The 13,516-nt window shown below is 37.8% G+C and overlaps 1 protein-coding gene across 1 annotated transcript in view; it reads right to left on the reverse strand.

Moving 5' to 3' along the window:
• Nucleotides 1-8,125: 8,125 nt before the first annotated feature.
• Nucleotides 8,126-13,516, reverse strand: part of TNKS2 (tankyrase, TRF1-interacting ankyrin-related ADP-ribose polymerase 2) — a 58,707-nt gene continuing 53,316 nt past the window's right edge. The window contains exons 25-26 of the mRNA XM_012723874.1: nucleotides 11,847-12,003; nucleotides 8,126-10,384 (exon numbers count right to left, since the gene is read on the reverse strand). Coding sequence (XP_012579328.1) covers nucleotides 10,322-10,384; nucleotides 11,847-12,003 — 220 coding nt within the window. The 3' untranslated portion in view covers nucleotides 8,126-10,321. The remainder of the gene's footprint in view (nucleotides 10,385-11,846; nucleotides 12,004-13,516) is intronic.

Raw genomic sequence — 13,516 nt, forward strand, 5'->3', positions numbered from 1 at the left:
AAAAAAAGAGAAAGAAGGGCTCTCCTTGGTGGCACAATGGGTTAAAGTACAGTACCATAAAGGTGTCCCAAGCCCCTGTAGCAGCTACACCATGTGGATCACCAGCGAGGGAGGTGATCCACATGGTGTGGCATAACTCTCCTGTCCCGCCTGGTTCCCTCAGCAGTGTATCTGAGTACATCTGCCTGTTCTGCTCCCCACTCTGTCTCTGGTGATTCTGCTCACCGCCCCCCACCTCTGGTGTACCCCAGTTCTCATATGCATAAATACATCTGGTAAGGTAAACCAGAGACAAATAACAAAATTTTATGTCATGCAGGAGAACTGGGTGATGTAGGCAGGGGAAGAGGAGAGACATCTTATTGATCTTTTTGTATTTAATATTTTTGAATCATGTAAATAACATACATACCAACATTAATTCATATTTAAATCCAAACAAGTATATACAAATGACATTTTGGCTTGCCTCTCCTTTATACCAAGCTCTGCCATTATGATTTTGCTTTAGGATCAGATAAACAAAAAGACAAACATAAAAAACACTCCCATAAAGAAGTCAATCCTGGGACTTCCTTTGGTCCTTTTGAACAGTGATTTGCAGATGATCCAATTCAGCAGTATCTCTTCTCTCTGCCTTTGGAACTACTCTATGCTCCGCTTTACCCTCTCTCTCCCCTCCTCCCATTCTCATCAATCTGTCTCCTCTGAAGACTGCTGTAGCTGAGTTATGGCACAACTCTGTACTTCGAATTATAAGAAAACAAAAAGTCAGGTCTGAACATGGTTGCCTCAACAGTCCCCTGGGCTTGGCCAACTCCTGTCTTCTACTGCAAACTTTTAACTTCCCCCACATCTCACTTTCCTTAGACACTTGCTATCCCCAAGTCCTTTAAGGATAAATAAATGCTTTTTTATGTAGTCAGTCTGCTCACACTCAAAGCCAGCTAAGCCTGGCCCAACCCTTTGACATCCCTACATATGCCGGTCAGTATCACACACCTGTCTTTGACTGTTTCCACCAGTTACCTCCAAACTCAGTTCAAAATGGTCCCTAGGGCCTCTATCCCTCACAAAAACCAGTGGTGGTTCACAGTAAGTTCACAAGCAGATCCTGAAGGGTATCCTTGATTTAATTTAGTACAAATGTTCCCAGTATTGGGCTGGATGCTGGAAAGACTGTCATGGACAAGACTGAGTGGTCCCTGTCTGCATGAAGCCAGTAGCCCAGTTGGGATGACATGTTAACAAGGGCCGGATACTGCAGCTTTAATTCTGGCTACACATTCCTGCTACCCTTTTTTAAAGTAACTTAAAAAACGTTATTTTATTTATACATATAGGAAGGGGGGGTGCAGGCCAGAGGTGCAGGGGGGTGAAGAGGTTCATCAGAAACAGAGTGGGGAGCAGAAAAGGCAGATGTGCTGAAATACACTGCTGAGGGGAGCAGTGTGGTGGGTGTGGGGTGAGAGGGTTCATCAGAGATAGAGTAAAAATTTTTTTTCAGTAACTTCATGGTCTTGTTATACTAGCACCTGTTTTAAATTATTTATTGTATTTATAATGTCTTAGTCTCTGGTTATGCAAATTCAGGAGTGTCTTGAGTCTTGTTTCTGTGGCACAGGCTTGTTTCTGCATTATTTCCCTTTAAGTAAAGTACATTACTTTTGCTAATGTATCCTATGTTCAGATATGATGGAATACTATGCAGCCATAAAAATATATACATATACACATATATATATATAAACATGGGGGAAATATTGTTGAATACATACTAAATACTATATAATATTCAAATGAAAGTTCAAAATAAAAGATTAAACAATATACTCTGGTTTTACAGAAAAGCAACAAGTTATGTATCTATATGCATTGAAAAGATTGTAAATAAATATACCACAGTCTTTTAAAAAAATATTTATTTTTATCTTATGCATATAAGAACTGGGTGCAGGCCAGAGGTACAGGGGGTTGAGAGGATTCACCAGAGACAAGTGGGGAGCAGAACGGGCAGCTCTACTGAAAGACACTACTGTGAGAGGTCCCCTGTGACATGTGGGTCGGCTCCCTGGCTGGGGATAAAGTCCTGCTGCAGTGTTTGTGATAGTTTCATAGTGCTGAGACTTCAACCCTTTGCGCTTCCAGAGAGGCCCCCCAAATATATCACAATCTTAACAGTAAAGCTATCCCGAGTAATAGGATGATGGCTAAGTTTTCCTCTGTTGTATTTTTCAGTCTTCTCCATAGTGAAGTCGTTAATATTTTCAAGAGGTTGTTTTAAGGCCCACATCCAGTGCTTTGTAGGACAGCTGCAGGAATCAGTCCTACCCAAGAGAGACCACTTGTTCTCTCCATGGGGAGCTGTGGACTCATCCGGTCCTGAAAGAGTATTGTATTTGCCCCTTCAGTTTAGTCCTTTTGATTGGGAGATGCTGCCCTTAGAAGATGTTAAATACCAAATAACATCATCTGGAATCTCAGGGTGATTCTTTGTGTTGCTATATGGGAGAGGAGTGTGTGGCTTCACCTCCTACTCACCCTCTCCAAACTCCTCCCAGAAGGGCTGGGAAGACACAGAGATCAGGGAGGTATGCAAATGCTGGCATGTCTCTGACCCTCTAATCCTATCAGGAATGCTTAGGGTGTTAATTTGACCATCTTTCACAGCTCATAAATCTACTCAGGAGCAAAGTCGAGCTGCCAGACACCATCAAGCAAAACTCCTTCTGAAGCGGGCAGTTTGTGTAAAACAGCTGGGATCATGCCTCAATAAAGTCCAATAAAGAGCTTTGTATGTGGGGGATTGGAAAGCAGCTTCTCACATTTGGATACAAAAGAACAAAACAGTGGGAAATGTGAATGTCTGATTATCTGGACTGGTGTTCTCCCCTATGCCCCGCTGCCCACTGAGGCATGGAGCTTCATTCACTCACTGTTCTTTGCATGCAGATGGATCTATCTTGCTTCCAAACAACTGTTTGCCCAGACTCCCATCAGATTAGTTTATTTAATCCCTGTCTATAAATACAAATCAACTATATTTACTTTGACTGGAATGTGCTAACCTTTTTATATATAAAATCTTTTATATGAAAATCTCGCTTTTCAGTCAATACAATTTAACTCCTTTGCTCTCAACCTATCCTCCCAAAGCTTCAGTTAGGTTGATTCGGACTAGATTCATGCTCTTTACTCAGTGGTCAGAACAAAAATATTCCTGTGAGACAAAACACACCTCTAGAAGAGTCTCTGCTAGTCCCCCTTTGACAAATACTGTTTGTGAGGTTGCTATTGCCAAAAGAAATCAGTTTTAAACTCTGGATTACAGCTTCATCCAGAATCCATCTGTTCCTCAAACTGGTTAGTTTAAAATTGAGCTGGCTTGCCAGCCGGTGCTCCAAGAGGGGGAAGTAGAAAGGCAGGCAGAGTTAGGATTTTCATTAACTTCCTCTTCAGTCCAAGCTTTTTTGAAAGCAAGTTGCAGTTTTCTGCCTTTAGGAACATGAATCTGCAAGATGACTGGGGGTGAGGAGAAATGCTGGTTGTAGGAAGAGTCCCACCCACACTTACAATAATGGTGGCTGAGTTGGTAATTGGTCCCAGGCCCTAAGAGCATGAGAAAGGGGGGGGGAAACTTCTCTCTAAAACTTGCTTTTACAGACACAGCCAAAATTGGAGGATTATTGACAAACCTTGAATTGAGCTCCAAGGCCAGCAAGAGTCAGGAGACTGAAAATACAGAAAAGGGCTACCTGGAATTTCAAAACTGGCCTGTAACCCACCAATGCATTTCAGGCAAATCCACATTTCTTTGCCCCAACTCGCTTTTCAGTCAATACAATTTAACTCCTTTGCTTTCAACCTATCCTCCCAAAGCTACATAACCTCATTTGATTTCTTACCCATGGAGGGATATTTAGGTTTACCTCCTACCTTTTGTTATTTAAAAAAGATTTTTTTTGTATAGAAGAACTGCAGTGTAGGCCAGTGATGCAGGCGGTGAGAGGATTCACCACAGACAGTGGGAGTAGAACAGGCAGATCTATTGAAATACACTGCTGAGGGGAGCAGCAGGCAAGACAGAGTCTGCTGCAGCATACGTGGGTTGGCTCACTGGCTGGGGAATGAACTCAACCTCTGTGCTGCTAGGCTGTAGTTGGTGATAACAGATTTAAGGCCTAGCCCACCAGGAAGGCCCCTATCTTCTTGCCTATCTATTTGCAATACAACTTTTTCTCAGAATCTGATGTCATGTTATCAGTTTCTGTGCATATTGGGTAAAGTCCACTGCTCAGTAACATTACTCAGGAGCTGAGACTGGAGGCACCAAAAGAATTGACCAGACCTACTCATCCTGCAGTGAATGACATCCCCCACAGATCCTGGAGGAAATTCTGTCTCTACAAGGTTGATTTACTGCTTGCCAAGGGCACAGTGCACCTAGAAGTGTGGTAGAAAAATGGAAAGGGACTTTAAAAAGACCCCCTACTTTGTCTTGGCTTTGGGTGAACTCTAGCTCTCTCACCTGAGGTGACATCTGAAAAATTGGGAAGTGGAGTGAGGAAGGAAGTTATGAGGAATTTTGGGGGAGGAGTCTAGGCAGCAGAAACAGCACCTGCAAAGGCCCTGAGGGTGGAAGAGTGGCTTCATGTTTAGGCTGGTGTGGCCTGGGAGAGTGGGAGATGGCAGGTCATACAGGGTTAACTGGGCATTTTAAGGGCCTCAGCTTGAAATGGGACATTACAAGATTTTGAGCAAAAGGAGGGATGTAATTTGGTTATTAAACAACTGAATACTTCTGTACCTACTGGTAACTACTGAGTGTTCCATTTTGATATCTCAGAGGCTCTCTCGTTCTCCCACCACCTCCCAAGACCATCAATTAAGATTCACATCAGGTAGTGTATTACTCAGTCTGTTTTGACTGGCCAGTGTCTGGGTTTGAAATATTTTGAGCATCAGTACTGATCTTCACTTAGAAAGGAGGAAAAAGGGAGCATATCTGTTAAGTTTTATTTCTCTTCTATAAATACTTTTTACTTCCGATATTGTAATGTTTTTCTCTTGAGCTATTGTTTTGTCACCCTGGGCACCTTTTCATAATGCAAAAATATAAATCAATTCCTTTGCAGAAGGATTGCTAGGAATTGTCAGTGTGTCACTGACCTTTTTGTTTGTGAATGTTTAAAATTTGTATGAGGTTGGGTTTTACTTTTTGTTATTTCTGGATTTTAGGTTATTAGATCTTTGTACATGAATATTATTGACATTTTGTTCACTTCGTGTAGTATTATAGCTTTTAAGAGTTCACCAGAGACAGTGTAGAGTGGGGAGCAGTGTGGCTGATGATAGCTTCATAGTGGAGACTTTAACTGCACCACCAGGGAGGCCATATAGCTCCATTTTCTAAATGGATATGACTCATCTAAATATCTCTATATTATCTATATCTATTTATCTATATACATACACATATATTTAAAAAGATTTATTTATGCATACAGAGTTGGGGTATAGGGCAGTGAGAGGATTCACCAAAGACAGAGCAGGGAGCAGAACAGGCAGATGGACTGAAATACACTGCTGAGGGGTGCAGCAGGTGAGACAGGAGAGGTCTGCTGAGCCATGTGGGTCAGCTCTCAGGCTGGGGATTGAACTCATGCTGAAGCAGCTTCAGCTAGCTTCACAAGTGCAGCATTTTAACCTGTTGCACCACTAGAGAGGGCCCTCAGCTAAAATATATTTTAATGTAAAGAGTAAGAGTGGGGTTCAACATTTTCCCACATAGCTCCTGAGCTGCTGCAAAACCATCATCTTTCTTACAATTTCATAATATACCACCACTATGTATCAATATACTATTGATTTCAGGCCATTTCTAGATTTTTCTTTTCCAGTCCATTTATCAGTTTATGTGATAATTATAGCTTTTACAAAGGGGCCGGTGTTCCTTAGACATTCTTTTGAAAATTCTGCTGTAAACATAATCACTCTTCTGTTGGCAATGTCTTTTTTCTGGTTATTTTCAGATTTTTGCTTTTTGCATATAAAGAACTTGACTTGCTTTTTATTCACACGTCTAAATATTTGTCACTTCAGTTGGGGATTCAAATAAAATCTCTTCCTCTAGTCTGTTTTCCTCATTTTAATTTCCATCTCTCTTAGTCCTTTCTTATTTCCCATCTCTTCCTGTTATAATCTGGCCATTTCTCTGCTTCTATTTCATTAATTCTCTCTTTAGACATGCCTGTAGTTTCATCCTGCATCTATAGTTTCATCTGTGAACAGAGCTTTAAATTTCATTAATTATGTGTGCTTTTAATTCCCAAAACATAGCTTTTCAAACCTACTTTGCCTTTTTTCAGTATCATCTTTTCTAATGGGTTTTATGCTTTCTTTTAATGCTCTCTCCATTATTTTAAACATTCTTACTTCATAGTTACTCTAAGGTACTAAGCCTCCAAGATTTTGTCTATTGACTTGTGCTTGCAAAGGCATGGTTTTGGATTTTAAACCATGAGTACATCTGAGTGGACTTTGCACTTTCTACACTACAGTAATATGACGCAGCTTGGGTTGTGAGTGTCTCTTCCTCCTTCCCCTCCCTTGTGCTTTATTAGTACTTCTCAAACTGAGATTCTTAGGCATCTAGGGATTTATATGCCTTACATTTTGAGTTTAAGATTTCATTTAAACAAAGTGATCAGTGACTAATACAGTTTGCTGTGCTAAAATTCTATAATCTCATGTCTTTACACAAGAGAATACTCAACCACTGGAACATTCAGAAAAATAATTGTATTAACCTGTATTGACAAATATAGTACTAGTGGACCCAAAGAAAATTTCATCAACAACCCTGTGAGGTAGCTACCACAAAGCAAGCAGTAGGATAAAATTCAACTGAGATTCATCTGACCCTAGAGCCCAATCAATCATTATTCACTCAAGAAAAAATTTTTTAGGAACTACTGCAGACCAGGATGTCCTATTTAAGCACATTATTTTCCTTATATCATTCAAATTATCTGTAAAGACCCAGATTTCTTTTCCCTCTTAATTTCTAATCTACTGCAGACCAATTATTTTTGTTAAAGAAATTTGAAACTTTGCAGCAATGTCATTTCCCCTCAATTTTTGTTTTTAGCTTTCTCTGGGCTGGAAACCATCTGCAGACCACTCCTACCTGCAGGCCCAGCAATACTTTATGTATACTGGCAGACAATTTTGTGTGTACCTGTGAAAAATAGAAGAAACTTTTGATATCGGTGGCTTGTATGGGGAGAACAAAACCTTTGTAAGAGGGTATAATTAAGTATTTAGGTTATGTTATGCTTAAGCTAATAAGCATAAAAAGGGTGGTGGTAGGGGAGATTCAGTAGATAATAAAAATGCCATTGTTATATAGTTTTATACAAATCTGACAGTTCTGGTACTAGGACCTACTGCCTCAGTTACTCCAGTCTTTTACCAGGACAGCATGGTAGGTAAAGGGTCAATCAGAAATACTAATCACAAAAGTTTGGGAAATTTATTTGCATATTTTCTTTCCTTATCACCCTGCAAACAAATGGATCACATTACACACTGGCATGCATGCTTAAGGAACTGCAGGCAAACAATCTTCACTGAAGCATTAAGATAGGGTTGCTGATATATATTCAAACTCAAATGACTTATGGATTATTTATCACCGTATGGAAAGCAGAGACTACTCACACAAAGACACGTGGCATTCTAAAATCTAACATACATTACTGTTTCTGAGGGTAATAAATACCATTAAGATTGGAGAGCTTATAAAATTTTTTTATATGACATAAAACACAAAACTGCTTTTTATAAGACTACAGATTGCCCAGAAATGAGCTTTAATAGTATGCTGTAAGTTGAGATGGATGGACTGACTACATGCCTAAAAACACCTTACAGCTACATTCATCTAAAAGCAGCTGAAAAGGTATGGTCACAACATTTATTATTTTAAACTGCATTCTTTTTATCATTATAGACTCAGAACTACAATGTTTTCCTGCAATTGTAGTTTATTGTAATCTTAATCTATTTTCTTAAAGACCATTCAACACATTTATACTATTTTAGTAATTACCATGCTACCCAGAAAAGCAAGTGAACAGTTTATTAAGAATTAAATGAGGGTATGGAATGTGATACAGTACAAATAAAACACTCAAGACAGATATAACAATACTACTCACACAAAAAGTTAAATCTCACTCAAAAAAGAAATCACAAAAGAAAAAGCAATTCCATCATTATAAAGTAAGATATTTCATGCAAAAATTCCAAAAAAATCCCCAACCTCCCCCAAACCCTTTGAGCTCCCAATAATCTATGTGAAAATATTGCCATGCTAACATATTAACCACAATATAATTATCCATAGAAAAACAACACTAAGCAGTGGATTAGATGAAACAACACAGGTTGCAAAATTGTAAACTCATAGACCACGATGGTTTTACATGATAAGCAATTCCAGATTCATTTATAGGGAGCATAAAATGGGTTAAATGCTGAGAGAGAATGTGTAAATATAAACATTAATTCATCTCATTATCATCTAATTATAAAACCTGGAAACTTCCAGAACCTGAAAAATCATACAAAATTTGGCATATTCTATTTGTGTTCCCCAAAATGACTTTAGCATCATATTTGCAATAATTAGTTGTATAAAAGCACTTCAAGATCAGGAACTGACTTCCTAAATAAAGATCACACTCTACATCAAAGAAACAATTCAGATATGCATTTACTCTGATTTACTCAAGACAAGAAGCATGATTTTCTAGCACTTTATGTACAACTTACTGCAAGAGGCCAGTTAAAGACTGAATAAAATGTAAAACGAAGGTAAAGTGGTACAGAGAATGAAGGGAAATATTCCCATTAAAAACACTTTAATTGGGTAAAATCTTCCTTTAACAAATAATGCATGTCTCTGTACCAAGATGCCTTAGCATATTTCATTGAAAAGATAGCTTTATATTATAAAATCCAGGTTAGCATTATGTGGGGCAGCATTCTTCTTCACAGCTGCCAAAGTGAACGCAAGCCCGCTCATTACCTGGTGTACAAATTGAAAGCATAATTCCTGTTGGGAGGTGACCCAGCAGCAGGAAATGCCCCTATCACTGCACCTGCCCATTCGGGAGGGCAGGAGAGTATGGAGACGCCTACATTTTACGGTCCTAGGCTGAGCTTACTTGCAGTGGGATAGACTGGCTAACAGAAACAAATAAAAAAGAATAGGAAAAAAAACCAAAAAAACAACAACAAAAAACTACATACTATTTGCCATTTTCCCCCTTTAGATTTAAGGTAATAATAGGTTGAAAATTATTCAGGATTACCCTTCTTACTTCAGCAATTTAACTTCCTATTTACATTCCATGGGGGGAAAAAACAGCATTAGTTATTGAGTGGCAGGATTTAGCCTCTCTAAAAAATAGGAGCTCTTGCTCTGATTTTTATGGCATGAGAAAAATTTCCAAAGCAAAACCCAGAGTTTGAGGCCAGTAAAGAGGCTTCGTAAATCTATAGTTAGAGCTCTTTGGAATGTGTTTTGTACATTCAAAGGTATCAGAAATTAAATCCCCAGAGTATTCATGAAGCAAGTTCCTAAATGGGATAGGATAAATGAGATATACACTTTTATCAGAAAATTAAACCTGATAAATCAATCTTTCCCAAATAACCAAGTCTCTGATAACAATTCAACATAACCTCTGGAATCAAATGTAAAGACCACTCAATCATGATTAATGTAAGATGAAGTTCAGATGAGCAATACATATGAAAAAAATTGTAAACTGCTGCTGTTCTAGAACAGTAGATTTATATTACAAAGCAATGTAAATAAATATTGGGCTAGTACAAAAGCTCTTATTTACAGTTTTACAAATGAAACTGTATTCAGTGTAAATGCTGTGCTTTAAAGAAACACAGTACTGTATTAGTAAAATGAGTTCTGTGGAGGGATTACAGTTTCTGTGAGAATCAATGCATAATGTATAAAAGGTTCAAGTTAACTGTTTATAATTTAGTACAGACAAACCCAGTTTAACCTGGAATGGCATCTGTTAAAGTGCTGAAAAACAGGAAATATTTAGAAAACACTGTACATTATTAAAGCTTTATCAAGTCAGAATGTTAAGCTTCGTTCACATTTTTTTTTATCCTTTTGCCACAGGCTTGTAGACAAGATGATTTTTCCCAGAAAAGAAGTAAAACTTAAGAGGTCATCAGCTGCTTAGATGATCTTATGTTCAGTGGAGTTAGGTTCCTAAAACATTTATCCATCAACCATACCTTCAGGTCTCACAATCTGATAAGTAATTAAATATTCAGGATAAGCCTGGAAGAGAAAGATTAAAATATTAATAATTAAAACATGGAAGCAGCCCAGATGCCCAAAAGTAGATGACTGGATAAAAAAGATGTGGTACATATATACAATGGAGTATTACTCAGCAACCAAAAAAGAGAAACACATGTCTTTTGCAGCAACTTGGATGGAACTGGAAAAGATCATGCTTAGTGAGATAAGCCAGAAAGAGAAAGAAAAATACCGGATGGTTTCACTCATAGCAGGAGTATAATGGACCAGGTGGAAAATAACAAAAATAATGAACAACCATATACCAGAGACATTTTGTGGGGGTGGAGTGGGGAGTGGGATCAAAAACGGGGTGGGGGGAGGGAAATGCACGGGATTATGGTGATGGCACATGGGTGACTTGGTGATGGGAAACCCGCGGGGATTACAATTGAGATGGAAAAAAAAATGCACAAAATGATGTAAAAATAAACTTTGTAAAAAAATAAATTAATAATTATTTTTTTTTGAAAGGAGATTTTCCATAAGGTTCCCTAATATTTAGGGAGAAGCTTTAGTGTTATGGATCAGCATTATCTAGAGGCATCAAAACATCCTTACCTTGATGCCAACCTTTTAGATTCTGAATCAACAGGTCTAGGCTAAGGTTTGTCCTTTTTTAATAACTGAAGGATTCTGATACATATCTTTAGTTAAGTACCTTACTCTAAAGATGCTTTTATAAACTCTTTTGCTATAGCTTGGCTAACTATTAAATACAGGATCTTTTTTTTTTTAATTTATTTTTGCAAACAAGAACTGGGGTGTGTAGGTCAGAGGTGTAAGGGGTAAGAGGATTCACCAGAGACAGTGTGGGAAATAGAACAGGCAGATCTACTGAAATACACTGCTGAGGGGAGCAGTGGATGAGACAGGAGAGATCTGTTGCACCATGAGGGTTACCTCCCTGGCTGGTGATGTAACTCCTGCTGCAGTGGCTGCTGACAGCTTGATAACACTGAGACTTAACCCCTTGTGCCATCAGGGAAGCCCTAAGTATAAGAATCTAATGAACTGTATTTTTCAAGACAAAAAAAGACATAGCAAAATACTAATAAGGCCTATATGTATATACAATATTAATATTTTCCTGGTTGTGATAATTTTAAGAAAGTATCTTTCTAGAAATACATATTGAAGTGTTCAGGTCTAAAGGAACATGCCTATAAGTTGCTCTCAACCAGTTCAGAATAAAATGTGGATGGGGAAGGATAAGAGGAAAAGAATGATAGAAGAGAGACATTACTATTTGGAAAACATGGGTTAACATTTCCTGCAAATTCTTTTTACTATTTTTGCAACTTCTAAGATTATTTCCAAATGAAAGTTAAGAAGAAAGAAAATCTAGTTAAGCCAATATACTCGTCAATTGAAGTGATTCATTAAGTTTAAAATACAATTCTACAGCATTTGTGAAAATGAATAAGTAAGACTGAAATACCTGTTCTCCTCTGTAAATAACATATTCAGCTAATGCTAGGCCATTTACGCTGGGTCGACCAGTGACTGAGTGGTGTCCTGGAGGAGAATGCGCCATTTTCATTGCACTGAACTGCAGGAAAGACTTTCCCAGGGTTACTCGGCAGAAGAGCAGCTGTCTATACATGAAAAGGAAAAGACTCTCTGAGGACTAGGCAGTTTATGATTATTTGTGAGTACTGCCATCAGTTTTTTAAGTGCACTTATACATAAACCCTTAAAATTGTTTTAATCACTTCTCACTTAACAGAACTTTGTAAGAATGTTTTCTAACCTTATTAATGAAAAATTAACCTTATTAATGATATTTTATAAAATCTGTAAAAAAATCTTTTAGAGAAACAGACTGACATCCTGTTTATAGATCAAGTGAGGAGAAGCTTAAGGAATATCCATGAATTGGTTTGCAAAGTTGGACATTTTATCTAACTAAGTCCAACTGATTCAACTTCATAATGCATCTGAAATCCATTCACTTCTAATTCTACTGCCACCATTAAGTCCAAATGACCAAATATTACACCTGACTTGTTAGAATGGCCTCTGAAGCAGTCATCTTGCTCCTTTTCTAATTCCAACCCAAACTATTTATTATCCGAACAACCAACAATTTAGAAGAAGACAAAGCAATGCAACCTCCCCTTTCCCCAAATTGGACTCTATCACTTTTTTGTTTACAATTTTTTTATAGGCTGCTCACTGACTGTTCAATACAATGCTCACTCACATTCCTTACAATGGCTCCCATTTCTCCCACTTACCTTGTGTAAGATTATATGCATTTGGTATATGCCTCAAGCACATTAATTTTCTTTCTTCACACAGGCTAAACTTTCTTATTCTGTGTTGCCTCTACCATCAAGAATGGCATCTATTTTACCACTTTTCAACAGGCTAACAATTATCAAGTTTCAGCTGAAATCTTACACCCTCAAATAGATCTTTCCCTTATCAAAAATTTAAGTAAAATTTTCTTCTACTTTTCTCAGGAATATTATTGTTCCAAAGTTAATTCATTTTTTTAATTATTTAATTTTCTTCCTTATTTTTATAGAACAAGAGGTTTTGGTTGACATATTAGTGATTTTGATCTCCACGCTACATACCTGTTATTCTAATTTTACCCCTTGGAAACCTTAGCACTTATAATAGATTTTCTATTATAGTCACAATCAAGACCCATGAAAATCAGAATATACATTTATTTACAAAAAGCCAAGCATTCTGTTATAAACAGTTCGGATGAGGTACTAAAACATTACTTATTACGAATAAGAATTATCCAGCCTCCAGATAACATATGACAAACTTACAAGTCTCCTAACAAGTCCAATTTATAATCTAAAACAGAAGCTGGTCGTACCCAGGAAGGTCTACCAATGACCTGAGTCAGAAAGCTAACAACAAAAACAAAATTAAAAAAAAGAACTAGACTTCTTTCTCAGGACTATAGTTCTTTATCTTTACTATAGTCTTTCAAAACCAGCTGGGAAGCTTTAAAAAATACCAATGGCCACGTCATACCTCAGGGATCAATAAAAGGAGAATCTCTGAGGGTGGGACACCGGGTTAATGTGCTAAGGTTGTAAACTACTGCTCAAGGTTTTCTTCTAGATCACTGATCAGAAATAG

The sequence above is a fragment of the Condylura cristata genome, unplaced genomic scaffold (genome assembly GCF_000260355.1).
Source record: "Condylura cristata isolate star-nosed mole 26May11 unplaced genomic scaffold, ConCri1.0 scaffold00011, whole genome shotgun sequence".
NCBI lineage: Eukaryota > Metazoa > Chordata > Mammalia > Eulipotyphla > Talpidae > Condylura > Condylura cristata.